The sequence below is a fragment of the Barbatula barbatula genome (genome assembly GCF_947034865.1).
Source record: "Barbatula barbatula genome assembly, chromosome: 25".
Classification (NCBI taxonomy): Eukaryota; Metazoa; Chordata; class Actinopteri; order Cypriniformes; family Nemacheilidae; genus Barbatula; species Barbatula barbatula.
The window spans coordinates 7,572,913-7,599,892 of NC_136788.1; the positions used below are offsets into that span (position 1 = coordinate 7,572,913).

General features: G+C 37.4%; 1 protein-coding gene across 1 annotated transcript in view; it reads right to left on the minus strand.

Moving 5' to 3' along the window:
* Positions 1 to 5,024: 5,024 nt before the first annotated feature.
* The window catches only part of osbpl5 (oxysterol binding protein-like 5), a 39,792-nt gene continuing 17,836 nt past the window's right edge, over positions 5,025 to 26,980 (minus strand). Inside the window, exons 2-22 of the mRNA XM_079449548.1 lie at positions 24,386 to 24,542; positions 22,915 to 22,988; positions 21,925 to 21,999; positions 21,543 to 21,644; positions 21,261 to 21,464; positions 21,097 to 21,181; positions 20,582 to 20,744; positions 12,658 to 12,862; positions 12,315 to 12,499; positions 12,153 to 12,234; positions 11,680 to 11,778; positions 10,563 to 10,659; positions 10,377 to 10,475; positions 10,193 to 10,290; positions 10,020 to 10,109; positions 9,495 to 9,631; positions 8,670 to 8,849; positions 8,308 to 8,437; positions 8,093 to 8,207; positions 7,404 to 7,506; positions 5,025 to 6,555 (exon numbers count right to left, since the gene is read on the minus strand). Coding sequence (XP_079305674.1) covers positions 6,420 to 6,555; positions 7,404 to 7,506; positions 8,093 to 8,207; positions 8,308 to 8,437; positions 8,670 to 8,849; positions 9,495 to 9,631; positions 10,020 to 10,109; positions 10,193 to 10,290; positions 10,377 to 10,475; positions 10,563 to 10,659; positions 11,680 to 11,778; positions 12,153 to 12,234; positions 12,315 to 12,499; positions 12,658 to 12,862; positions 20,582 to 20,744; positions 21,097 to 21,181; positions 21,261 to 21,464; positions 21,543 to 21,644; positions 21,925 to 21,999; positions 22,915 to 22,988; positions 24,386 to 24,521 — 2,595 coding nt within the window. The 5' untranslated portion in view covers positions 24,522 to 24,542 and the 3' untranslated portion in view covers positions 5,025 to 6,419. The remainder of the gene's footprint in view (positions 6,556 to 7,403; positions 7,507 to 8,092; positions 8,208 to 8,307; positions 8,438 to 8,669; positions 8,850 to 9,494; positions 9,632 to 10,019; positions 10,110 to 10,192; positions 10,291 to 10,376; positions 10,476 to 10,562; positions 10,660 to 11,679; positions 11,779 to 12,152; positions 12,235 to 12,314; positions 12,500 to 12,657; positions 12,863 to 20,581; positions 20,745 to 21,096; positions 21,182 to 21,260; positions 21,465 to 21,542; positions 21,645 to 21,924; positions 22,000 to 22,914; positions 22,989 to 24,385; positions 24,543 to 26,980) is intronic.

Here is a 26,980-nt window from a genome sequence, read left to right on the forward strand (position 1 = left end):
CGCGATAAGAAACCCTTTCAAGTTCTCCCCACCTTCCTTTCGATTGCGACACATTGCCACAACTGTTACGATTAAGTAGGTAATTAAGATCACACCAGTCAAACCTGAACCTGAATCGATCTGAACACCTGACTCATCCCATTTTCAAGTCAAAACCTATGCCGTGTTCCATTTAAAGTCGGATGTGGGATGGCCCTGTTTGATATCTCCGCCATTCAACCTTTGCAGTTGTTTGACTGTCAACAAAGACGTCTCCTAGAAACCAGGTTTTGGAGGATAAACAATGCAGTTCTGCCGTTTTATAGGTGTATAAATATTAATAATAACAATACGAATTATTTTTGTTACCAATGCATACTTAGAGTATTCATACTGACTAGAGACAGAATATCATATAAATAATAATTTCCCAGAACTTTAAATAATACATAATGCAAAATGACTTGATCAATGCCCATCTGTCCCTTATGATTCTGGGTGTGCTGTCATGACTGACAAACATTGAAGCAATTACAGTCGTGTGTTCATCATCAAGAGCTAACAGGCTCGGTTCAGTCACGACTCAATATTACCCTCGAGACAGGTCGGAAGCAGACGGGATGAACGTCATGGCCATGAGCGCACAAATGTGGCTTTGTCTGTCATGACCGCTCCATCTCATCCTTTAGCGCTTTAAAATGTGGCCAACTGACAGACTGAATTCCAAGTCTTCGCGAGGAATCTGCGTTTGGGCAAAGTGAGTTTGTTATGCTAACATGCTGGATCCTGAAAACATGACCACACTGCCTGAACGTAAAAGGCTAAATACAACAATATCGCCACACCTGCAGACAGAAGAGTTCAATCTCTCAGCTGCTCACGTATTATTTTCTTCTGTCGCACGGGAAATTTGGTATGATTAATACAGCGCTGCTTGATAAAAGCCATTTTTAACCGCAACTCATTCATCAGAGGTCCTGAAAAATGTGCTAAAAATAATCTAAACAGTTTCAGACCAAAGTTTGACCTTGCAGCTGTGCAAAGTAGATATAACACGTCGTAGAAAACAATGATACCATTACAATGTTTTTCTATGTTCGGTATAAAAGGTTGTACCTGGGCAATTCTGTGAAAATGTCAACCTTCCCATGAACAAATCTAGTTTTACCAACGGTTTTTACTATACAGTCACTGCACAGATATTAACACTTGGTGGTTTAAATAGCCATGTGAGGTCTCTCTACAAGTTTTTATAGCATTTGTTTTATTTTTAATGCATGGTTTTTCATTTTCAGGATTGTCACATCCATAACGTTACATATTCCTCATAAATGGACACGTGAGTTATATACTAGTTATAAATAGTTACACATTAACTTTTTATGTTCTATAAAGAGGCATCCCTTCACCGTTCATCTGGTATTATTTCTTCAGGTTTGTGCATTTTAATTCACAGAAATCCTACAAAATGTGTCGTCCCAGAAACCGTGTCCTTTTTTTGTCAAATCCAAATATAAACAAGATGGTTGAATATATCCGTAACAAATACATTCTCTGAGCATTTCATCATAACGCCAAATGCCAGGTCCATAACACTGGAACTGCTCATATGGGAATTATATGGGAAATGTTAATAACAATGATTTCTATATTAACCTTTGTGTCGCAGTAGGGCCATATAAATGATCTCTTGATGGTTCTGAATAGTTGCTAGGGGGTCAACACTCAAGTCTTTGTTTATTTCTAGAAATAACTAAGGTTATTTCTAACGTTGTTAACGTTTTAAAACATCAATGTGTTTTGGTTTCTGTAGCACCTTCCATAGGGAATATTACAAAGGTAGTCAAAAGTGCCCCAGAACTGCTTAAGGTTCTTCAACCTAAAGTTTTCCAGCTATGGTAGTCAATAGTGGGCAAGAAAAAGCATTCTTCTAAATATCTTTCTCTGTGTTTATCAGAACAAAGACATTTAGATTTGACAACTTAAGGATGAGTAAATGATGACAGAACTTAAATGTTTGGGTGAACTATCCCTTTAAGTGCTTCTGTAGACATGCTGATAGGATAATGAAAGATATAGTGATTCAGGAGAGAACGGAGAACATTGATTGTGTGTGTGTGCAGTGTTTCTCATCTCTGACCCAGTGAACATGTCGAGGCTTGACTGTGGTGACGCCTCCCTGTGCTCTGTAATCCGAGAGGGCTTGAGGGAAGCTCACGTTGGGTAATTACTGGGCAAACATCCGCAAGAACAACCCAAACTAGTCTGCGCCTTGTCTACTCGACACACCTAGGTCTGTCATTATAGAGCCCTGATCGCTCTCATCCTTCTTTTGGCTTTCCGAAATGTCAATCCATATGTTTGATGTTTATCTCCCACTACAAGTGTTATGCCATAAATAACATCAATTCTGGTCAAATTATTTGAATCTGGAGAATCTGTGATTTTTGGTAAGGTTTGCAGTTCAGTTTATTAGTCAATGCTCTGAAAACATTATTTGTGTGGGTGGGGGAACAGGAAACAACCAAATGGAAGGGAATTTAGAAAGCAGATTCAAACCCATATAACCCACATGAGCACCACAGGTTTAGGTTTAGTTCATATCACAATGGCCAACAACTATTTGTGTTGACTATTTGGTCGTTGAAGTTGACAAATCCTTACAGTATCTGGAGAAAATGAAAATCCTTTCATAATTTACCCAAATTTGAATCACTTTCTTGCTTCTTCTTCGAAGAACGTTGATAACCAGACTGAACACTGAACCCCATTTACTTCCATCGTACAAACACAAAACCACCGGGACGTTCCTTAAAATGTCTTCTTTCGTGTTTTCACAGATGGTTTTGATGACATGAGGAGAATAAATGATGACATGTTAAATGTTTACAACGTTAGATTTTAAAACCTCTGAGAAGCTGTTAAAACATACATCCATTTTAAAACTCTAACTTTGTACATATTGTTCCAAGACCAAGTGTTAAAAGCTCATGGGCTTTTTGTAGGTGATGCAAAAACCAAATCAGCCATGTGCCACACACCACAGTGTCACATTATAAGCTTTCAACAAGCTATAGCAACACACCAGATATTCCCTTAGTGACTGTCTCGAGAAGATCCGCTGTATCATTGAATGGGACACTGTGTATCCGGTGTCTACATGCATAGCAACATGGAGACAACATAATCGCATTCCAGACCGCAGATCTCCGAACGCACAACTACACGACTGAACAAAAGCTCTTTACAGGCCTTGAGATTGGAGACATGCCAGGAGCGTTCAGAAACCCCTTATAAATGAAGGTGTGACATTTTAAACGTGATATTTAGGAGGATCTATTGACAGAAATGCCATAAAATGTTATTATGTCTTCAGAGGTGTATAGAGACCTAACATAATGAAGCGTTACGTATTATTACCTTAGAAAGAGCTATTTCTGTCTACTGTACGTACACCGCGGGCCCTCTTACCTGGAATTCCCCATGTTGTTTCTACGGGTAGCCCTAAACGGACAAACAACTCTACAGAGCACATTTCGTAAATATGCTATCTCATTCGGCAAAGAAGCGTGATGACATGATATCTTAGTCCTGTGTCAACCACTGTAGTGGTCTGAAAGGAAGGGGTGAGCAGGGTAGAGAGCCGTTGGTTGCAATCCGCAACCTCACCACTAGATGGCGAGGAAAAGCACTTTGCGTGGATAACGTTAGAAGAGGTAGGTTTGTAAATTAACTTGTGTTGGGTTGTTTTTAGTGCTGGGCGGTATACATTTATATAATGGCATTTTCAAGATTTATACCGGTTTCCCTTGTTTTAACCCGATGTTGGGTCAAATATAAAACAACATCTGTGTTCATATAACCCAATGGTTGGGTTTATCTCTTTTTGACGCAACACTGTGTTGAAAATAACCCAGCAATTTTTAGAAGGACAATAGCTTTATTATCCTAAGACCATGTATGGGAGTTTCACATTTTTTATATGCAAGCTCCACAAATTCAGATGGTTTCATGAGTTTGGCTGTCGATGACAAGTGATCCCAACAATATATTTAGTTGTTATAGTTGTTGCGTGGAATTCACTATTCTCTTTCAATGGTTTTTAAAACTTTACACCCATGGTCCTTGGTGTGAAAGGCGTTTACCGTGGAAAGCTGTTATTGTTCGTGTGGTTTTCCACAAAAATGAAGCCCACTTATGTTCGGACATTGGGTGGAAACATTACACAGAAGGCAAAGTTTTCCTCATGTTTAGTTGTCCCGAGTAGCCCATTACACATCTGTGGGAGGAAAGCATTCTTTTGTGGGAAGTCCAGAACACATGTGACCTAATTAGACCCTGCGTTTTCCAAGCGCTTCCGTCTGCCCCCGCGTACATCCCAGCACAAAGGTCCAGTGTGCGCGCCCACTTTCATATTTGCGGCCTGTAGGCCCGGGGGGGCCGACAGAGCTAGCGTACTCCTTCCTGGACTCGTCCACCTCTGTGACGGGTCAAGGCATGGCTCAATGGGCGTTACGCAAACTACGGGATGAGTGTATTCGCGCAGGATAACCATGAAAACAATACACAAACAGTGAGCAAGACGCCATCAAACGGATGCAGCCCTGGAACAAAGGAACCACAAACCGTATCTTCACAAAACAAATGAATCACACATGAGATATTGAATTAATATAGAGCTCGTCTCCCAAACCAGGGGTGTTTAGGTTTTATAGTGCATCGCTGAGTCATATACGCCCAATAAAACCACACCCAAACTGGAGGCATTCTGTACATTCATAGTTTCCACGGAAATATTACCTAGCAGGTGGGCTGAAACGGGATGGCTTTCATTTGGGTTTTCTTTAACCAGATCGGAAAGTCGGCCGCAAGTGCTTTTATTACAAAGGTCTGAATTTACTCAGCACAGAGGAGGAAGGGAGGGGATTTTGTGTTTCACGGATAAAAGAGTCATATACCGGTTTTAAAAGAGATGAAGATGAATAAATAATGACACATTCTTGCTTAGAGCTATCTATTTAAATCAAAGACGACAACGTGACAAGTGGAAATGTAAAACTTTACTGTGGTGCTGAAGTTTGCAACAATCATTGACACAGTGAACTGTTGACATCACATCATATCGTTTCAGTCATAAGACAATTAACTGAGTGCTCTGTAAAAAACGAAAAAGTAAAACGAAATTTATAAAACGGTCAGTTCTTGTCCTTGATTCTGATTGGACGAGAAGAGCTCTAAGACGTTATAAAACACCCCCATTTATAACTGCTGACCGCATCACATAGCCTAAATATAACTTAATTTACTTAATTTGACCAAACCTTGCCACGCATATGGAAGAAACGTTTTATAAAAGCAATATGCTCCGCGAAGCAGTGGGTTACACGTGCACTTTATAACAGCCAAAGGGGGTTTTAGGCACAACGCCCTTAGCTGTTATAAAATGCACTTTAACACACTGCTTCGCTGGGCTTATTGCTTTCGTTTCTACTATGACTTAAAAGCGCAAGCGTAGTTCAAGCACAAATTTCCTTTATGAATCCTGCATTGGAAGTTTTGTACGCTGAACATACGGTAACTTGAAATACGACGCAAACCAAAGGGAAAGCAATTTGATGCTCGGCTAAACTTGATCCCAGAAAACCTGAAAGAACAAATATTTTTAAAAATCAACAGAACTGATCGAATAAATACATTCTCAATTTCATTTTAAATATATACACTTTTGAACTTTGTCCATTCATCCATCAGTGAGGTGAAATTTCTCAGAAGGCCGCGAGTGTCAGGATGAAGACAGGCCTTTTGCTATGAACATGAATGTTATCTCTCGTTCTAACGTTGCACTACCGACAGTCGACGTTCCATCGATTTCACCTAAATTTGCCTACACATTTGGTGTCAGTTATTTTCATCATGTAGTGTACAATCGAGTTTGTAAACATTTACTCTTTCTAGAACTGAACTACGCAGAAACACTGTTTTGGTAATATAATAACGAACAAATGTTTTGTGTGGTGAGGCGTTTACCCAGAAGCATGAAGTGTAGCACTGGCGGATGTCAATTGACCTTTCTTTTTCATTTTTTTGGCATCAATATTAAGGCCCGGTATCTTAATGGAAGAGGAGGTCGAGAATAACACACACACAAAACATACATCCACTCTTCAACATCTTCAACCAATATTGCGGAAGGGAAGTGCGCAAGACAGTTAAGGAGAGTGGCGGTGCAGCGTTTAACCCCTCGAAAATGATTATCCGTTATTTTTAATATTAATAAAAAAACAAAACAAACAAGAGTCTTTTTCTCTCTGATTGAAGTGCTTTAGTGCTTGATGGTGCGGATACGATGTGCAGCAACATCGTGGTGGGGCATTCAGGGGCTGTGTGACGTAATGGTTTGGCTGTTTATTGCTAGGCGATGGTTGCTAGGTGACAGCATCTCAAGTGAAGACGTAGTTGATGAGGAGCTGGAAGAACAACAGCATGCAGAGGATGAGACAGTGGCGACCGCTCAGAGTCTTGCTCTCCTCCGTCATCTTGTGCCGTGCTATCTGACAACCCAACGCACTCAGGTTTCTACAGGAAAAAACATGAGAAAATGTGTTGTTATTAATCATCATATATATTAATATCATATATAAACGGTAGATATAAAGCTGGATTTGGAGATCTTTGAAACTGATAGATGGCGTGGTCCCAGCGCTGAAAGATGCCGGACATGAACTGCAAAACGAAGTCATATGTCTGTGTTCTGTTGGAAATCGGCGTGTATGTGCATGATGTAAAAAAAAAACATGAAGGGATTAATGCTGTTGTACTGTATATATCAGTCATCCTCAATAGGCGGACCTTTGCAACGTTCCATCCGGACCACAAACTTTTGACGTTTTTGGTTGTTTAAATTGAGCCGAGCGTCTTCTCAACGGAGAATCACATCACACGCGCTCTCAGGAACATATCCGTAATTGATCTTTTGCCACTATATCCTCTAATACATTTATTTTACGTCAAATGTGCTTAATTTGAACCCTTTCCGCTCCGCGTTTTATTGTATATTTTTTATTTACAAATATTAATGATCAGACTTCTTTTAAGAGGGCGTTCCCCTAAAGCCACAGAGCCCATACATACATACGTATATCAAAATATACAATAAATGGCTCATAGATCATATATTTTATACAGTAAATCCAACTGGGCTAAATCGGTTAAATATTTATTTATTTACATATTGTCCGGACCTTATTAATAATAATGATAATAAATAATGATACGTCAATTTATTCGCAGAAAATTGTAAAAATGATGCATGCAATGAACTATGATTATATATCCGCCCGACCAGAATATGATTCCCCCCAGTCGAGCCAATCTGGTACAGAGACTGTAAACAGTGATACTGTAAAACACAAACGTGTACTTGCCTCTGTATGTCCTGCTGTGTTTTCTGTATAGCTGCCACAGAGGCTTCTATGAGGGCGATGTCCTTCACTTCTTTAGTGCATCTGGCACACTGATTCATAAAACCTGATCCAAACAAAATCAAACATATACAAAACAATCTTAAATACCGGAATACACTTAAATTGCCTTTGATATGAAAACAGGTTAACTCAAATCTTTAATTACATATACATGACATTAATAACATTTAAATGGCTGTGTTGGAGGAGATAATGGCGGATGTTTTGTAGAGCTTTAATGGAGGGATTAGGTAAACTGGGGGTTGTTTGGCGTATGTAGGTTGTTTAATGTGGGAGAGCAGTTTTTTTTTTAAACCACATGCAATGACCCAGTAATACATTTGATCTATTAAGCTAAGGACATCGATTTTCTCTTTTTGTTTCAAACATGAGTCATACTGTTTTCAAACCGGATTACTGAATATGAATGTGCCATTTTCAAGCTGTCTATTATTTTCAAGCCGTTCATTGAGAAGCTTTTATTATTTACCCGGCTCATAAATCGGATCGGATAAGCCGAGAATGGCAATGATACCATTCATTTAATTTTTTGCTGTTATGTTACATCCTTACACTGTTGTACAGTCCGTCTGCTTTAAGTTAAGTTATATTTGCTCATGGTGCGTGTGTGCGATGGACGGATGTCTTGCCTTCATTGTCAGATGACTCATGGTTGGGTTCTGGTGTGGTGCTGCTGCTCTCTGTGTTCTGACTGCAGCTGGACGGCTGGCTGCTTGATTTCCTGTGCTTTCCATTCACCCGCACCTGAAGAACACACATTAGTCAACAAACTAAACATACGCCCTAAAAAGACATACTAGAATTAAGGATCTAGCATATATAGGAATCATTTGGTGCGTCACACCTTCTGCTGTCCAGGCCAGTTCTGGCTGTAAGGGAAACTGTTTCGCTGGCGCTGCGACTTCTCTTTTGTCTGGATGATGCCGTCCTTCTCGAACTGAACCAGACAGCGATCCGGATCCCATGGCTTAGTGCTGAGAAAATAAATAAAGCTTCTAATCCAACACCCATCTGATCATTCCCGGTGGAAACGACCAACATGATACTGTATGGCAAAGCCAAATGTCTGCAACCAAGACGCTCTACTGTTTCCGCCGAGATAAACACAATTAAAACATGGCGGATGTAGACTCTCATTACAGTACTTATTCTGAGCTATAATTTGGGCAAATTGATCTTGTTATATAATATTTATTGTAAACGTACTCTGCATATCTGTAGTGCCATTCATTGGTGTCTGTGTTGAAAGTGAAAAGTCGCGGGTTCCAGGGTCGGTCGCCTCTCTCTCTGGCTTCCTGCCGCTGGGCTTCTTCCAGTACAAATTTCTCCTGGGTGGCTTTGTTCTGGTCTTTTTCGTTTATTGCTTCGGTCACATGATGCCACAGCCTGCGGAAATAAAACGCAACACTTTTGACATTACGGGTTGAATATCTTATAAAAAGCAATCGTTACATAATCACATTATGGTTTGCATCTCCATACAGTGGTTGGTTGATTTCAAATGTGAATATTTGTGAAAATGTATGTATAACTTGCATGCTTAACAATATGGTCAAGATGTATATTTTACCTGAACACTTTCTTACATACGCTAATGAAAACTTATATATAAACCAACAGTATATAATATCATATTATAAAATAAGAACAAATACTGAATAGTAAAAGTGAAAACTGATTTAAAAATGTAAACTTAATATACTAAAGCATGCAGTATATTCATCTCAACCCCATTTTAATTATAAAGATAAATAAATAATCATTTATTTTATTATATATAAAATATATTGTGTGTTAATAATTATAATTTGATGCATCATAAATAAAGATAAAGCTAAACATATTATAGTAAGATGAATTGAAAAATAACACAGATAACACACGCACGCACACACACACACACACACACACACACACACACACACACACAATACTAACAAATGTTATTCTGTACATTGTAAATCTTAAAGGCATAATCCAGAATTCAGTATAACTGTTTGCTTTGGTCATTCTGGTAATGAACTGGTGTACCTGGCAGACTCTGACGCCTCCTGCTGGTCCATCTGAACCACCTGTTTCTTCAGTCTGTCTCTCCTCACATCTGGATTGGGGTTCCACAGCACCTCCTGGTGGCCAGTCTTCTTCTCAATCAGATGCACTTTATTATCCTGCAGAGACATCTAGACTTTACCTTGAAATCAGTGGGTTTGTTAGCTGTGTGCTATGGTTTTTCCACAGTTTCCTGAAGCAGGTTAACAAAATTCTACCCCATCTTCTTGTATTTTCATTAGATAATGGACAGCTTTGGTCCTGGATGTTGCTTGATCTATTGCCATAAATACACAATAGTATTTTTTATAATAAATATTCGTTTATTATAATAATTGTAACAAAGGCACTCAAAGCATTCGCCTTATTTTTTTAAACATGTTAACTCTGCTTCAAACCATGACAAACAATGTCCGGAAATCATAGCTATATTCATAAATAAACCTTAAATTCGGTTTCTTACTGCTCAAAAAGACATCTTTTCGTACACTTGAAATATATTCTTACCCAGTGCCCATCTACGGTAGCCAGAACATCTTCCCCCATACGGATCTTTCCAGAAATCTGATTGACGTTGCAAGAACTACCAAGAAATGGCTGCGACAGAGAGAAAGATGTAAGACTAGTTGTAATCTTTAAATATAAGACAAATCAGGAACGGATCACAGAATGAAACACACCTTCAGTTTGAATTCAAGTTCTGTGTAACATTGTGTTTTTTCACACTCAATGGTAATTTTTCCACCGAGCTCCAGCGTCATTGTTCCATACAGGATACCTGTAGAAACATTTCAATTATTAATAATGTTTATGTACAATATTAAGACATCATTTAAAGGGTAAAGCTTTTTTAATTCCTGTCACCTTTACAGTGAGCGTACGGCATTGTAATAATATATTCTTCATCTCGGGTCAGAAACAACAGCCTTGCTTTTCCATCCAGAATCGCAGACAGTGAGTTTCCTTTAATCACATGAATTAAAATGATTATCAGCATCACACATGAAAAGCTTAAAGCTAAAAAAAAGCTTTAAACTGCATAAAATTTACCGTAAAATTTGGACTTGGCCAGAATGCTTCCGCTGATACAGAATCCATCCTTATTATTGCTGATGTAGAAAGCTGAAACTGGTGGGTGATGAGAAACCTGAAAGTGAAAAAACGTGTTTCAACACTGAACGGTTCATCATATTTTTCATCGTACATTATACTGTTTGCAGTGTATAAACAGTAAATTTTGACTTCAAATAAAGACAGAGAATCATGATGGAAGATCCAGATAAAGGCTTTGTGTTGGCCTGTTTTGAATTTTATTTCTTAAACGTGTTGGTGATGAATTTCATTGTTGCACATTTACGATGTTTACATTTTGTTTACAAGAATGTGCATTTTGCAGTTTGTGCTTACCTTGTGTGCATTGTATGTGCGTATTAATGATAATTTTTTTACTCAAAGTAAAAGTACAAAGTCATGATACATGATCATGTCGGTGTATTTCAGTAATAAAGCTCAGTTAGGAGGTCCAGTAACCACCATTTATTTTTAAATGTGAATGTGTTTGCAAATCTAATGCTGTGTTCACACTGAACACGAACACTTTATTCCTCGCTCTTTATTACCTGCAGGAAACGTTTGTTACTTTCGCGTGACTGATCCGCGCTGACAAATACTTTCAATCTACGCGGAAGATGTGATCGACTCGTGTTTGCGGCAATCATGCCGCCCTGTTCGCGTCAATCTCATCGTCTGCCAACAAGTTCGCATCTATTCGCGTCTTAGCATTGACGTTGTATCTAATCTAATCGCGCAATTCGTTGAATTCTCGTTCGGTGGGAAACCCCATAACACTTTTATTGACATACAAACGAAATTGTACTCGAATCAAAACCATATAAATAAGAATCATATCGAATCTGCAAATTGGTCGCAATACACAGCCCTAGTATTTAGGCGTACAGATACAAAATGATGTAAACCAGAAACAACCAAAAAGTGGCCACATACTTTGTAGAGGTAAATGTCTTTTGTTTATGTGAAAAATTGAACATTGATATTTTGTTATCTTGTTCACTGATTTGAATACATTTTTATTAGCTTAAATTCTGTTTATTCATACATTTTTTTTATATTAATACGTAAATATATCCTGGCAGTTCTAGAGTCTCACCTGTTCTGCTATGTAAAATGTGCAGCTGTCAGTTTCTGGATGCAGCCAACAACATCGAAACATCTCCCCAAGAATAGGGTTGTATGGTTTCTTCAGCCCCTGAAACACAAGCATGCGACTAGTGTAACTATGCGCCTTATGTCTTGTATATGCAAACGCATTTATGTTAGTTATGGCTTAACTACACAAGATTATCATTATATAATCTATATTAAATATAAAAATGAATACAACATGAATACTTCAGACCAGTGGTTCTCAAACTGGGGGCCGTGACCCCTTAGGGGGGCTCAGGATGGATCAAGGGGGGCCACAGATTTGATTATTATTATAATTGGTTTTTGGTTTCATAAAATGTAAGATTATATTTAAGTTTTATTTGGGGGGGAATGGGTGGGCGCTAAGTGATGCACTCTACGCAAAGGGGGTCTTACAATGGAAAAGTTGGAGAACCACTGCCTCAGACAACTTGCCTTTGGTTTCTTATAGAAGCCTGAGAGATACCAGCGTAAGACCTGCTTCATCCTACAGTATGCACTGTCCTCCATCACCGCCCTACAAAGAAAAGATGATGTCTTTCCACTCCAACCAAACTTAAAAATACCAGCTGCAATGAACACCACTGAGGTTCTTACTGTGATAAAATGTCAGCATGGTAATAGTAATCTGACAGCTTATCCAGGAAGGAGCGCGGCTCCAAGATAAATGTTGGCAGAACCACTTTGGAAAGATCCATTCCTGGCCTCAGTTGCTTCAGTAACATCCAGATCAATCCTTTATTCTCCTCCGACACCGTCTCCACCTGCGATGCCTCACCAACCTTATTACACAAGACAAGAAAGGTTATTTTATTAATATGACATCATGTTCTTTACTTACTACAAATCTACAATGTGTTATATATTCCTATCGATCAACATCTCTGAAACATACAAACTGCCGCTCAAATAGCATGTGATCAAGTGATATCAAGTTCACCTCTCCCATCTCCTCATGAGGTTCTTCGACAAAAGCAGTCGCCTGAACACACACGTCATCTGATTGGTCCGCATCACTCTCCTCGGTCAGTCTGCCTCCGTTCTCATTGGCTGGATTGTCAGAATCCTCGTGCGCCTCCCTCTCTGATTTGTCGGAGTTGGCATCGTTCTCCATGTGGTTGTTGTCCAACATGGAGTCATTCAATCTTGAAAACAAACAAAACATCGATGAGCGAGTGCAACAGTCATAGAAGATAATAACTATTACGTTTATACATATAAGATTATGCATTCGCTGAGCTTTAGTAACATCTGTACACCTACTCCTGTCCTTATCTTTTCAGCCAAAACGTCAAACATTAAGGGGAGAGTTTAGCCAAAAATGAAAATTCTGTCATCAATTACTAACTCTCTTGTCATTTCTTGACTTTTTCTTAAAGAATATATTTTGAAGAATGCGGGTAACCCATTCACTTCTATTGTATAGACACGAAACCAGTACAATTTAATGGCTATTGTCGTTGTCCGGTTACCAACATTCTTCAAAATTATTTAGTTTTCTGCAGAAGAAAGAAAACCATACAGGTTTAAAATGACCTTCATTTTTAGAGTGAACTATCACTTTAAGCCGCCATGTCAGATTTCACTTTTGTCAAGTACTACAATAAATATGAGACTTCACAGAGACGTTATACTTAAAAAGTATCTAAAAATGATGATAAATCTTGATTTCTGAGATGATTTAGTACCAAAGAAAACCATGAACCCATGTTCAAACCTGCCTTGTGTCAATAATCAATGCTAATGGCAATGCTGTAACAAAGTGCAGAACATTTTCTTGGCAAACTTTGGACCCATTAATACGAATAAATCATCGCTTGACTGCCACAAACTATTCAAATACTCCAGCTGACCATGTGTATTCCTTCAAAACCCCAGTTTAGCTAAAGTATCTTCTAAAGGTGACATCCGTTACATTGCCCAATGTGAAGCCAAAAAAACCAACTCAATCTGCTTGCATCACCATAGACAATGAGTTCAACAATCGTCGACAACTCTGTAGAAACTGTGTGATGAAATGATGTCAACACGCACAAAAATCTCAGAGGATTCTTGTGAAAGGAAGAACTGAGGCTGTTTGGAGAGCAAAGGGTGACTGCACGAACTATCAGTATTACTCAATAGTCATTTTATATAGCTAAATTATATACTGTATTACTATATAGACGGTTTCGAAGCGACAACATAAACAAACGTTACTGTGCATGCTAGCCTTCTCGGACTGCCTTAACTTTCAAGTAAACATTTGCAAACGAGTGCAAAACAAGCTAAAGAAACCGAGAAGAAGCGTTACTTGGCTAAACTTGTCTCTCCAATATTTGAATTTAGACTGCGATACCAAGCTCAACCACTAGATGTTAATGTACCATACGGATTCTTTATGCAACCGAACTACAGGACCCATTCAACGAATTGTTTATTTGATTAAATGAACGAACAACAAAATTCAACAAATCGTTTATTTAATACAAATATTATAAGATAAAATAATAACACAGTTTAATGTTAACATAAATGAAAGCAAATATAAATAGTTATATTAATGGACACTAGCCAAACACAGACCAGAAGTTAACTTGTGCACGTGTCCGATGAAACGGTCACGGTTTAATCGGCTCTGTATTTGGCAATAATATAATAATATAAGTATATTCAAATAAAATTCAACTGAAGAATTAGGGTGAGTACATGATGAGAGAATTTTCATTTTGGGGTGAACTATACCTTTAATAAAGATCTCATTGACTGCACACTTGCAGTCTGTTCCCCTGCCTCTGTTCCTCTTTTAGATTTGTTATCAAATTCACATCCAAAGCACGCCGAGAATAGTTGCCAAAGCAACTGGCCGCATGATTTACTCATCAGCTGAGTAGTTTGAATGACACCGCCGTCACCATGGTCACAACGGGTCTAATAATCCAGCGTGAATGCTATTTTCTACATTCCAGCCACATCGCACGGCTTTAGGCAACACGTCTCGGAGGACAAACATGAGGCACATGACATTTTGACAGTGCATGTGACCATTAGCAAAAAACATGAAATAAAACGTCTCTTTAAGTCACAATCATCATGAACAGCGAGATCAGAATGGACGTTCTCCTCCACAAACTTCAGACAGAGCTGCAACATATGTCCTGTTTTCTGGCTGTCATAAATAATAACCGAGCCCGAAAAAAGATCCTTACCTTGCCAGAAAGTATACTCCTGAATCTCCAGTGATTATAAAAGAACGTAATACTGAAACAAGCTGTTTGTTTACAGTTCAACCTGAGCTGTTCTCTATAGTTCCTGGTTGGGCTTGTATTTGCACAGGACAGATCTTTCTCCCAAAGCTGTTTTTCCTGCTCGGCAACCCTTCAGACAGATGCGCGCGCATGTACGAGTGTGCCAGAGGTGGTGGGTTCACGTTCTCATGTCTTCCTGCTGCTCTGACTGTCACGTCAACCTTTAGGGGCGTGCTGATTGGCCGGGAGCTTCAGAGGCTGAATTATTAAAGGCCGTCTGCGGAGGGGGCGTGGTTTGAGAGAGAAATGACTGCCAGATTCAAGGATACCACCGGCAAACATCGTCTTGTTCTCTCAAACACACATGCAAATGATATATTGATTCAGACTGTTTTTTTTTAATCTGTTATGATTCAAACGTAAAGTAATTACTCTTAAATGCACATACTGTATTATGGTCATAGGTCATGTGTTTATAAGGATTGGTATTGTAGATTAAATATTATGGTTATAGGACATGTGTCTATAAGGATTGGTATTGTAGATTTAATATTATGGTTATAGGACATGTGTCTATAAGGATTGGTATTGTAGATTTAATATTATGGTTATAGGATATGTGTCTATAAGGATTGGTATTGTAGATTTAATATTATGGTTATAGGTCATGTGTCTATAAGGATTGGTATTGATGATTTAATATTATGGTTATAGGTCATGTGTCTATAAGGATTGGTATTGTAGATTAAATATTATGGTTATAGGTCATGTGTCTATAAGGATTGGTATTGTAGATTAAATATTATGGTTATAGGACATGTGTCTATAAGGATTGGTATTGATGATTTAATATTATGGTTATAGGTCATGTGTCTATAAGGATTGGTATTGATGATTTAATATTATGGTTATAGGTCATGTGTCTATAAGGATTGGTATTGATGATTTAATATTATGGTTATAGGTCATGTGTCTATAAGGATTGGTATTGTAGATTAAATATTATGGTTATAGGACATGTGTCTATAAGGATTGGTATTGATGATTTAATATTATGGTTATAGGTCATGTGTCTATAAGGATTGGTATTGATGATTTAATATTATGGTTATAGGTCATGTGTCTATAAGGATTGGTATTGTAGATTAAATATTATGGTTATAGGACATGTGTCTATAAGGATTGGTATTGTAGATTTAATATTATGGTTATAGGACATGTGTCTATAAGGATTGGTATTGTAGATTTAATATTATGGTTATAGGTCATGTGTCTATAAGGATTGGTATTGTAGATTTAATATTATGGTTATAGGACATGTGTCTATAAGGATTGGTATTGTAGATTAAATATTATGGTTATAGGACATGTGTCTATAAGGATTGGTATTGATGATTAAATATTATGGTTATAGGACATGTGTCTATAAGGATTGGTATTGTAGATTTAATATTATGGTTATAGGACATGTGTCTATAAGGATTGGTATTGTAGATTTAATATTATGGTTATAGGACATGTGTCTATAAGGATTGGTATTGTAGATTTAATATTATGGTTATAGGACATGTGTCTATAAGGATTGGTATTGTAGATTTAATATTATGGTTATAGGACATGTGTCTATAAGGATTGGTATTGTAGATTTAATATTATGGTTATAGGACATGTGTCTATAAGGATTGGTATTGTAGATTAAATATTATGGTTATATGACATGTGTCTATAAGGATTGGTATTGTAGATTTAATATTATGGTTATAGGACATGTGTCTATAAGGATTGGTATTGTAGATTTAATATTATGGTTATAGGACATGTGTCTATAAGGATTGGTATTGTAGATTTAATATTATGGTCATAGGACATGTGTCTATAAGGATTGGTATTGTAGATTTAATATTATGGTCATAGGACATGTGTCTATAAGGATTGGTATTGTAGATTTAATATTATGGTTATAGGACATGTGTCTATAAGGATTGGTATTGTAGATTTAATATTATGGTTATAGGACATGTGTCTATAAGGATTGGTATTGTAGATTTAATATTATGGTTATAGGACATGTGTCTATAAGGATTGGTATTGTAGATTTAATATTATGGTTATAGGACATGTGTCTATAAGGATTGGTATTGTAGATTAAATATTATGGTTATAGGACATGTGTCTATAAGGATTGGTATTGTAGATTAAATATTATGGTTATAGGACATGTGTCTATAAGGATTGGTATTGTAGATTTAATATTATGGTTATAGGACATGTGTTTATAAGGATTGGTATTGTAGATTTAATATTATGGTTATAGGACATGTGTCTATAAGGATTGGTATTGTAGATTAAATATTATGGTTATAGGACATGTGTCTATAAGGATTGGTATAGTAGATTAAATATTATGGTTATAGGACATGTGTCTATAAGGATTGGTATTGTAGATTTAATATTATGGTTATAGGACATGTGTCTATAAGGATTGGTATTGTAGATTTAATATTATGGTTATAGGACATGTGTCTATAAGGATTGGTATTGTAGATTAAATATTATGGTTATAGGACATGTGTCTATAAGGATTGGTATAGTAGATTAAATATTATGGTTATAGGACATGTGTCTATAAGGATTGGTATTGTAGATTTAATATTATGGTTATAGGACATGTGTCTATAAGGATTGGTATAGTAGATTTAATATTATGGTTATAGGACATGTGTCTATAAGGATTGGTATTGTAGATTTAATATTATGGTTATAGGACATGTGTCTATAAGGATTGGTATTGTAGATTTAATATTATGGTTATAGGTCATGTGTCTATAAGGATTGGTATTGTAGATTTAATATTATGGTTATAGGACATGTGTCTATAAGGATTGGTATTGTAGATTTAATATTATGGTTATAGGACATGTGTCTATAAGGATTGGTATTGTAGATTTAATATTATGGTTATAGGTCATGTGTCTATAAGGATTGGTATTGTAGATTTAATATTATGGTTATAGGACATGTGTCTATAAGGATTGGTATTGTAGATTTAATATTATGGTTATAGGTCATGTGTCTATAAGGATTGGTATTGTAGATTTAATATTATGGTTATAGGTCATGTGTCTATAAGGATTGGTATTGTAGATTTAATATTATGGTTATAGGTCATGTGTCTATAAGGATTGGTATTGTAGATTTAATATTATGGTTATAGGTCATGTGTCTATAAGGATTGGTATTGTAGATTTAATATTATGGTTATAGGTCATGTGTCTATAAGGATTGGTATTGTAGATTTAATATTATGGTTATAGGACATGTGTCTATAAGGATTGGTATTGTAGATTTAATATTATGGTTATAGGACATGTGTCTATAAGGATTGGTATTGTAGATTTAATATTATGGTTATAGGACATGTGTCTATAAGGATTGGTATTGTAGATTTAATATTATGGTTATAGGACATGTGTCTATAAGGATTGGTATTGTAGATTAAATATTATGGTTATAGGACATGTGTCTATAAGGATTGGTATTGTAGATTAAATATTATGGTTATAGGACATGTGTCTATAAGGATTGGTATTGTAGATTTAATATTATGGTTATAGGATAATAAGTGATAAGTGACTAATAAGTGATGGTAGGCAAATAAGAAATAGCAAATAACATATCTGTTGGAATGTTTTCCGTCATTTACTATACAATAATATATATTATGGCCACATGAAAAAATTATTTAGTATACTACAGTATTCACTTATAAACTATATTAAATTTTAAATAATTTGGTCCTACGTTGGTTTATGTAGTGTCCAACAACGTTTACGTACAAACACGGTGTAAAATTTTGTAATAATAGGCAGTTATTATAACCTTACGTCTTTACTGACTCTCAAATGATAAATTCGGTGATTCATCTGTCTAATCCCCTCCGTTCTGTCAGCCTACTTTGATCTGATTGGTCAGATCGTCTAGTCTGATGTGATTGGTCTACCGCATGCAGTGTCGTACACGGAGTGACACGAATCTGACCCGGAACAGAAACTAGGCCGACAGACGAATCGTTTGCGAGATTCTGAGTCGACTAACTTTTTTCCCAAGCTAAGAATTTAATATTCGTTCATTTTCGGCTTTACAACTTGGCAGACTGAATACATTCACACACAACAACACAACACGCAGCATAGAAATTTTATTTTAAGGACATTGTAATATTTACTCTTTAAGAAAGCTGTAGTAGATACGTTAAATCATACAGAGGAAAAAAATAGCATTCATTTTTTTTATATAACTAATGTAGAGAGATTTGGGATTGAGTTTATTTGACCTTGGCCAGAAAGCATCTATCCAGAACCCCTTACCAAGCCAGTAAAACCCCTCAGTATGACACATGTAAGATATACAACACTAACCAGAATTATACGCAGATATATGGAGGAAGCTGCAGAGCATCTCTTACTGTGGGGGCTGTTGTTTAATGTGTGGGAATTGGATTGAAGTGTCCATTTAAATGTGTTAAATGTTCCACTTTTATTAAATCAGTAGCATGTTTTTTATCTGCAGTAATTTACTGTAGGGTCATTCGGTCACTCTGAAGATGGCAGATGTGGGTTTGAGGTATGTTGTGTTGTTAGCTCTAACTAGTTTCTAAGCTTATAACTGGTTTTAAAGGAAAAATGATGCAAAGTGCAGCCTATTTTGCTTTGCAATTTTTTAAAGCTACATGTTTTGTTCATCGTTCTCCTGCTAAAAGAGATCGACAAAGAATGACACTGTACTGGGCTCGGTGGTGTTTGTTAAAAAATTGTAATCGTTTGTATGTTCGTGGCATTTATACTTGATTTTAATACGTTTAGTCCCAAGTATTATTTGTAAATTTTCAAATGTTTTTGATATTTATTCACAACGTACTTGTTTTGAATGGCTTTGGTCCCACACATTGTTTGCAAACATTTCTTTTATTTAATACCGAAAGGGTCTCATTCACTAATAATTGCATAGATCTTTCGTATTTATTTGAACCTCCCATAAAAACTGCACGCCTAATTCACAACACGTGCGTACGCACATTAATTTGTTCTTGACCTCGTCCTAATGTTTGGAGTATAAATAAGCGTCCGCGTGCATGAGGTTAGGCATTTGCATAAAACTTGTGACGCGAAGTAAATCCAAGTGCGCAGTCCTCAAATTCAGTTCATACACAATAAAACACCTTTTATACAGACACGCAGTTTGCAGAATTTTGTTAGCCGGCTGTAAAAGCACGGTTATTCAGAGAAACCTCGCAGCTTGAGCTATAGTCTAAGGCAGTCTTTCTTATTCTTTTACTGTAAATGATGAAATAATTTATATATACATCTACGCGTTATTATATATATATTATTTTAAATATATAACTAATAGTCTAAGATGAAAAATATACGAACGTTTTTGTGAATCATGATTTGTTAGTGAAAGCGTTCGTACGCAGGTTTCACGCACAAATGTATGTGTACGCATGCTTAGTGAATGAGACCCAATGTACCTGATTTTAATACTTTTGGCACCAGTTGTTTTTTGCAAATTTGCCTGTGTCAGCAAACCTTGAAACAAAAGCAGTGTAAAGAGATCATAGAGTTGTATGACACTTACTGTAACAGGTCGTGGTCTGTGAGAGCAGAGGACTGTAGCAGCTGTAGTATATGTGAAGACTCTGAGGAACTACACACATCTACTTCCCTGCAGCTCTTTGCCATCATCTTAGACAGACTGGAGCAGCTGAGGGCCAGTTCCAGAGCATCCATCCAGCAACGTCCTGGAGATAGACGATCATATCTACTCACTACAGGAAAACACCTATACTTCTGTGTAACCTTTACAGCCTGAAGACTACGAAGAACACACTGTACATCTATATGCACTGTTGACAAAAGTATTGTTCCATGCACGTGATACAGGGCCACCAAAACATGGCAGGCCACGTGCAAGCTCTCCTCCTTTTTGCCTGTTATGGGCAACATACATGCACGCCATACAGTATGTTACTCAAACATGCTTAAGAAACTTAAAGCAAATCGATGTTTGCATTTCATATTCACCTAATTTACAAGTAAACTAAACATAGACTTGCTTTAAGCATGATTTGGATAGAAGAAAAACGTGCTCACCATCAGATTCAGACGCTGCCCTGAAGATCAGGTAACTGCTAGGCAAGGGTTGTGTGATGGAGCCCACCGTTTCCCCTTTAGGACCCTGACAAAACATTACAAAACGCTTGTTAATCTCTTTATTTAAACCGAGAACTTGAATATCCCATGTTTCATGTACTAACCTTCATGGCCCAGATGGACTTCTCCAGCGGGTGGTAGAGTTTAAAGCAGAAGCCGTCTTTCTTTGAAGGCCTTTCGATGAGTTTGCAGGCGTTTAGTAGGATGGTTCCCACCCAGTGCTCTGAACCTGGAGTTTTATATATGAGCAGAATGCCGGGCTTCAGGATGAACCACAATTTCGTCCAGCTCTTTAACGTCCCGCGGATCTGAGACAGATGATCAAACCCGTTTTAGAGATGGTCGAGCTATTGATGTATTCGTTTTTAACATTCGTGTCCGTTTACCTTTAACCAGTTGGACATGATAACCACACTTGGATCCTTAAGAGCACTGAATATATCTTTGGCAACCCTCTTCTTTTCCTGACGATAGTTCATTTTCTGAACCTAGATATTAGATGGAGCTTAGTCACAGGTAGGGGGATTATATGAGCACAAGTGAGACATAGTCGAGATAACATTATCTTCGTTAAACACTAGGGGGCACTATATACAATTTAAAGGGATACAATACAACAAAACATATTTTAGAGGATTTTCTCTGATGACTAAGTGCCTGGCAGAAAGGTTTTCTGCTGTCCATTTGTCGGTTGACAGGGTCACCCAGAAATAAGCTGATTTAAGAAACTGGGTCAGGACCCTGCATCTAGTGGGAAGTAAATCGCACCTTTAGCGATTCTTTTCTTGCCAGCTTCTCTGTGGGCGAGGAAGACTCCAAACCAATAAACATTTTAGAATCCGACTGAAAGAAAAAGAGAAACATATTTATTGTATTTACTTGTATAAACCATAGGGGTGTAATGATAGACTTAATTTGACAAAAAACACATCACTGGGTTCACGATTACAACACTATAAAAATATAACAAATACCCGCAGATTGAATTAACAGATTAAAAAAATATATATGCTCTCGTACATTATTATTATTATTTATTTTACTCAAAGAATCGACAACTTTCAAGGTTTAATGCAAATCAATAATTAAGATGTTATGAAGACTAAACTTTAAGAGAGAACAGTAAAGGCACAAAAAAATGACATTACATTAAAGCATCATAGATGCTGATGCATGTCACGTGATAGAAGCTCAATCCATAGGATTAGACAGCCGTTTTATTGTAAAATAAAATTGCTATATGAAACACTTCCTTAATCCCTAATAAACCAAGATATACCCATCTGTAATAAAGAAAATGCTCTGTAAAAAGCATCAGGTTAAATATAGCAGGTCTGTTTGGTCAGCTGGGGGTGTCAGTTTAAGATCAGCTCTTCTCTTAGACTTAAACTAGCTGAGAGGTAGACTCCAATAACTAATATAAACTAATACTAATACACGACACGGACAACTGTGTGCCACATACTTTATACGGACTTGAATCATCAGATCTTATTTCATTTTAGTGCATCGCCCCAGGTAGCAAAATAGATATGAGAGACCGTGATTGGCTGAGAATTAATTACAGGTCACCTGACTTCCTCTGTATTCGCATAGGACTGGTGAATCCTTTCATTTTTGATCGAGAAGCATTAAAAAACCCCAGTGAAAGGTTAACCAGGCTGAAATAACCCGTGTCACGAAAATGTGTTTCAACAGTCATTTAAAATATTATGGCATCGTATTCCATGCAGGTAGTCAACAAGAAGATCAACGCACCACGCTGCCGGGCGAGCGGGCCGGGCTGACCTCATCCTTCATTAGGGCCAAACCGTTTCTCTCCGTTTCATTACCTGCAGAACACACACACGAGCAAGCACGCACGCACACACCCACATCAGCACACAAACAACTAATTAATATCAAGGGAAATAAGTTAGGAAAAGCAGCACCAAGGGAAATAACAACCTGAACCACCAACGACAAAATCCATAGATTTAACGCCACAACCAAACATTTGCTGATTGCGGAATATATAAACTCAGCTGTGTGTGCTGATATATAAAGGTTCGGTAAAAGACAACAAAAAGGATTTTCAAAGGACTATGCCTTGAATAAGTTGCTTTTATAAAATGCTTAAAACACAGAAAATTAGGCTACTGGTGTGAATCTTAAGACAAAACAATGGCATATTTTAAGATATATTAGGGCAAGTTATTTTCAGTTAATATAATTAAAGACTGGGACTTTTATTAAACCATTGGGCTGCTTAAAGCTGCAATACTACATTTCTGGTTAAACAAATCAGTTATTAGGCATTAAGCAAGTACATAAAAAATGTAAGTCTCTTTATCATACCCAACATTACAAGGTTAAACTTAAAAAATGTAAATAATAATTACTTATTATTGACTTGTAATTTCGCTTGAAATTTTGTACATAAACTAACCTGCTAGTTTTCGTTTCAAATAGGGCTTTGATTAAAAAGCGTTGTCGTGTATATAACATAAAAGCATGTATTTAAGAATATGTGTAACATATTTATGTTTATAAACAATCTAAATGATGTTTAAATATACATTTGTATACATGTATGTAAATATTTGTCGTACATAGACCACTTTGGATGACGTAAACAATGCTGGTTTACCCCTGGTGCAGAAGAAACTTGTTTTCCCTACACAAATATTTGAACAAACTTAACAAAATACAACCACGGACGCATTCGCAACTTATTTAAAGTGTTAAACAAATATCTTCAGGTTTTAAATACATAAAAACTAAATACATAAAAACTAAAATGGGTGGATCAGTGTCTATATCATGCAAAGTGGTCTATATGTGTGTACATTTATTTACACCTGTATACACAAAACCTGCATAAATATAAGCATCACACACACACACACATACAAATGTTTATTTTGGAATCGGAAAAAAACGCAATTTGACAGCCCTAATTTCCAACACAGATTGTGACAGAGAGGCAAAAGTTACTGACTGCAGGTTTAATGAACAAATTAAGCAGCGTAGGATAGTCTAAAGGAGTCTGTTGTTTTGGGTGGTTCCCAGAGCATTGCTACGTAGTTGCTTAGGTGTTCTTAGAGGTTTATAACACTCTAGCAAGCACCCGGAACACCCTAGCGACTGCATAGCAACACTCTGGCAAGCCCCCAGAATCAATATGATTTTGATGCGAGTCTGCTTTAAGGATGCAGTGGTTTGGCAGATCTCAGAATAGAATGGATACCTGGGCTCAGCGGGTACAGCTCATTGTCTCCGCCGTAGGACAGATTGCGGGTCAGCGCGCGCGGGTCGATCTTAGGGGGGGACGTGGCTGTGGGACAGAGCGAGAACCGTCTCCGGAACAAGTTCTCCTCCTTCATTGTGCCAGCCAGTCTGTCAACCTGCAAGAAAAAAGAAGAAATATACATTTGGCGTGTGGCAGCATAATGCACCGAAAGACTGACGCAACATCACACACACCTACATACAGAATAACGTTGACACTGCAGTGTTGTGTGCTAACAACATATATCCGGCAATGGAAAATGTGTGTGTGTGTGTGTGTGTGAGTGAATGTGTCCATTGCCAACTTTGAAAACTGTTTCCAGAGTGCTTATGCAACAAAGAATGATGCAAATGGGAAAGCAGCATGGGAGTCAATAAAGCAATGAGGCTTCAAAAATATTTAAAGGTGAAGTACGTCTGTGTAGCTAATGGATTGTTTTCCTTGACAATCCCGTTTAGCATTAGTTGGTCAGACACAAAACTACACCGATGGTCATCAGTCAATGTTGCTGTGTTGGTTGTGAGGCTCATACATGTTAAGTCTGGGCCACATAACGCTTATGTTGTTCCTGTTCCTGTTCCTGTCTTGTTTCTATTACAGATTTGTTCGAAACTTTTGTGATATTATCAAAATGTGGATAAAAACCCTTGCCAAATGACGCTGCATCTATTAACCAATGTTATTTAGCTAAAACATATTTAAAAAAAACATGCCGACGGTTTTCCAAGCATTCATTTTTTTGTTCCGATTGGCTGAAACACCACCTTAGCTCATGTCATTTCATACCTGTATAAATGAATTTGTTCCGATGAACACAAAGAAATATATCTGGAAGAATGTACACAATTTTCAGTTCCGGGACATCATTGACAACCATAGTAGGAAGAATGAAATGATAGTCAACGGGGCCAGAGAACTCTATGTTGTCCTAAATTAATCAAAATATCTCATTATGTGTTCAACAGAACAAAAACAAAATCCTACTATGGCAGTGGATGATGTTGCAAACATTCTTACAAATATCTTTCTCTGTGTTCATTGGAACAGCAAAATGTATATAGGTTTGAAACAACCTGAGGGTGATGACAGATTTTTACATTTTGAATGAACTATCCCTTTAAAAATGCATAATTTATTATAAGAGTGATTTAAAGTTATACAAATAAAGGTCAGAGGTTACACACAATTACAGTAACTCAAATCTAGAAACCCGAGCAACAAGAGGTATGAAATGGTGAGCGACTGAATCAGATTTCCAGCGTCATCCTTCTCGTGAAACTGAGCTAAAAATAGTCTTTCTGCTGCAGTGAGGGTCTGATGGGGGTGTGGGAACTGCTGTCTTTAAGGTGCAGTGTAACAAACTCTCACTCGAGCACTGCAGAAGCGAGTAATCTCACCCTCTGGGTGGCCGGGCAGCCAGATGAACCAATCACGGCTCGGAGGCACAGGTGTGGTACAGGATTTGATTGGCTGCTGCTCGGTCTGCTCTGTTTATGTTACTACAAACATCAAGGAGGTGAGAAAATATCCTAGTTTCCCTCTGAGTTTTTTTTCTCCTCCAATGGAGTTTTGGGTTCCTCGCCACCGTTTTGCACTGTTTGCCTGGCCGAGCTGCCCCAGCTGCTAGAATTTTATAGTTTTATTTAATTAACACCGCATATAGGAATTGATAGTCTGATTGTTTTGACTTGCATAACCTTATGTTTTGCTAATAGTCAATGTTTTCTTGTAAAGCTGCTTTGTAGCAATGAAAATTGTAAAAAGCGCTATATAAATAAAGCTGACTTGACTTGAAACGTAAAGCATGGCTTAAATTATGACAATCTCGACCAGAACGGGCACAGCCAAATCTAAAATGCCAAACTCAATTTTCATATGCACAGCCAATTATTTAAAGTTGCAGTTTGAAATAAGTTAGTTTTAATACTTATCAAAATATATTTTGGTCTGAACTTTCTCTCACAACCCCTTACTTTCTTGTGCTCTTCAATGCATATATTTAAAAGCCAAGCCAACAATGCAAATGCTTGTTGTATGTAGGTACTCCCGTTTCATGCAAACAGCATACGAACATTGTTTTGATGTTTTCAATTATAACCGGCAGGATGTTGCGGGTTTTTGACCCTGCATGCCTGTACTATGATCCAATCCAGTAATCTTTAAACAGGGCCGAGTAAATGAATGGTAGAAACTCGAATTAACCCGTACAAGCGATGTCAAGCCACAATTGGACGGAGTCTCCTGAGTGTCCTCCTGTGACCCTAGCAACTCAGATTTAAATCCTGTCTCTCCACGGCAACTTCAAAACACTCCCATATGAGACTTCACAAGGAAACAACCTTTATGCTGGAAGCTGCCATCTTTAATCGCTCCCTAACAAAGAAAGCAAAGAGACCACATCCCGAGAGGCGATGATGTAGTCAGCGCATCTGTGACAGCTGAATGGACCTCAGTTGAAAAGTACCAGGCTGATTTCAGGAGACACTGGGAGGAGGAGGCAAAATTTTCCCTATAATGATCATTTTAGATCTGAAGGATATTTTTATAGTAACG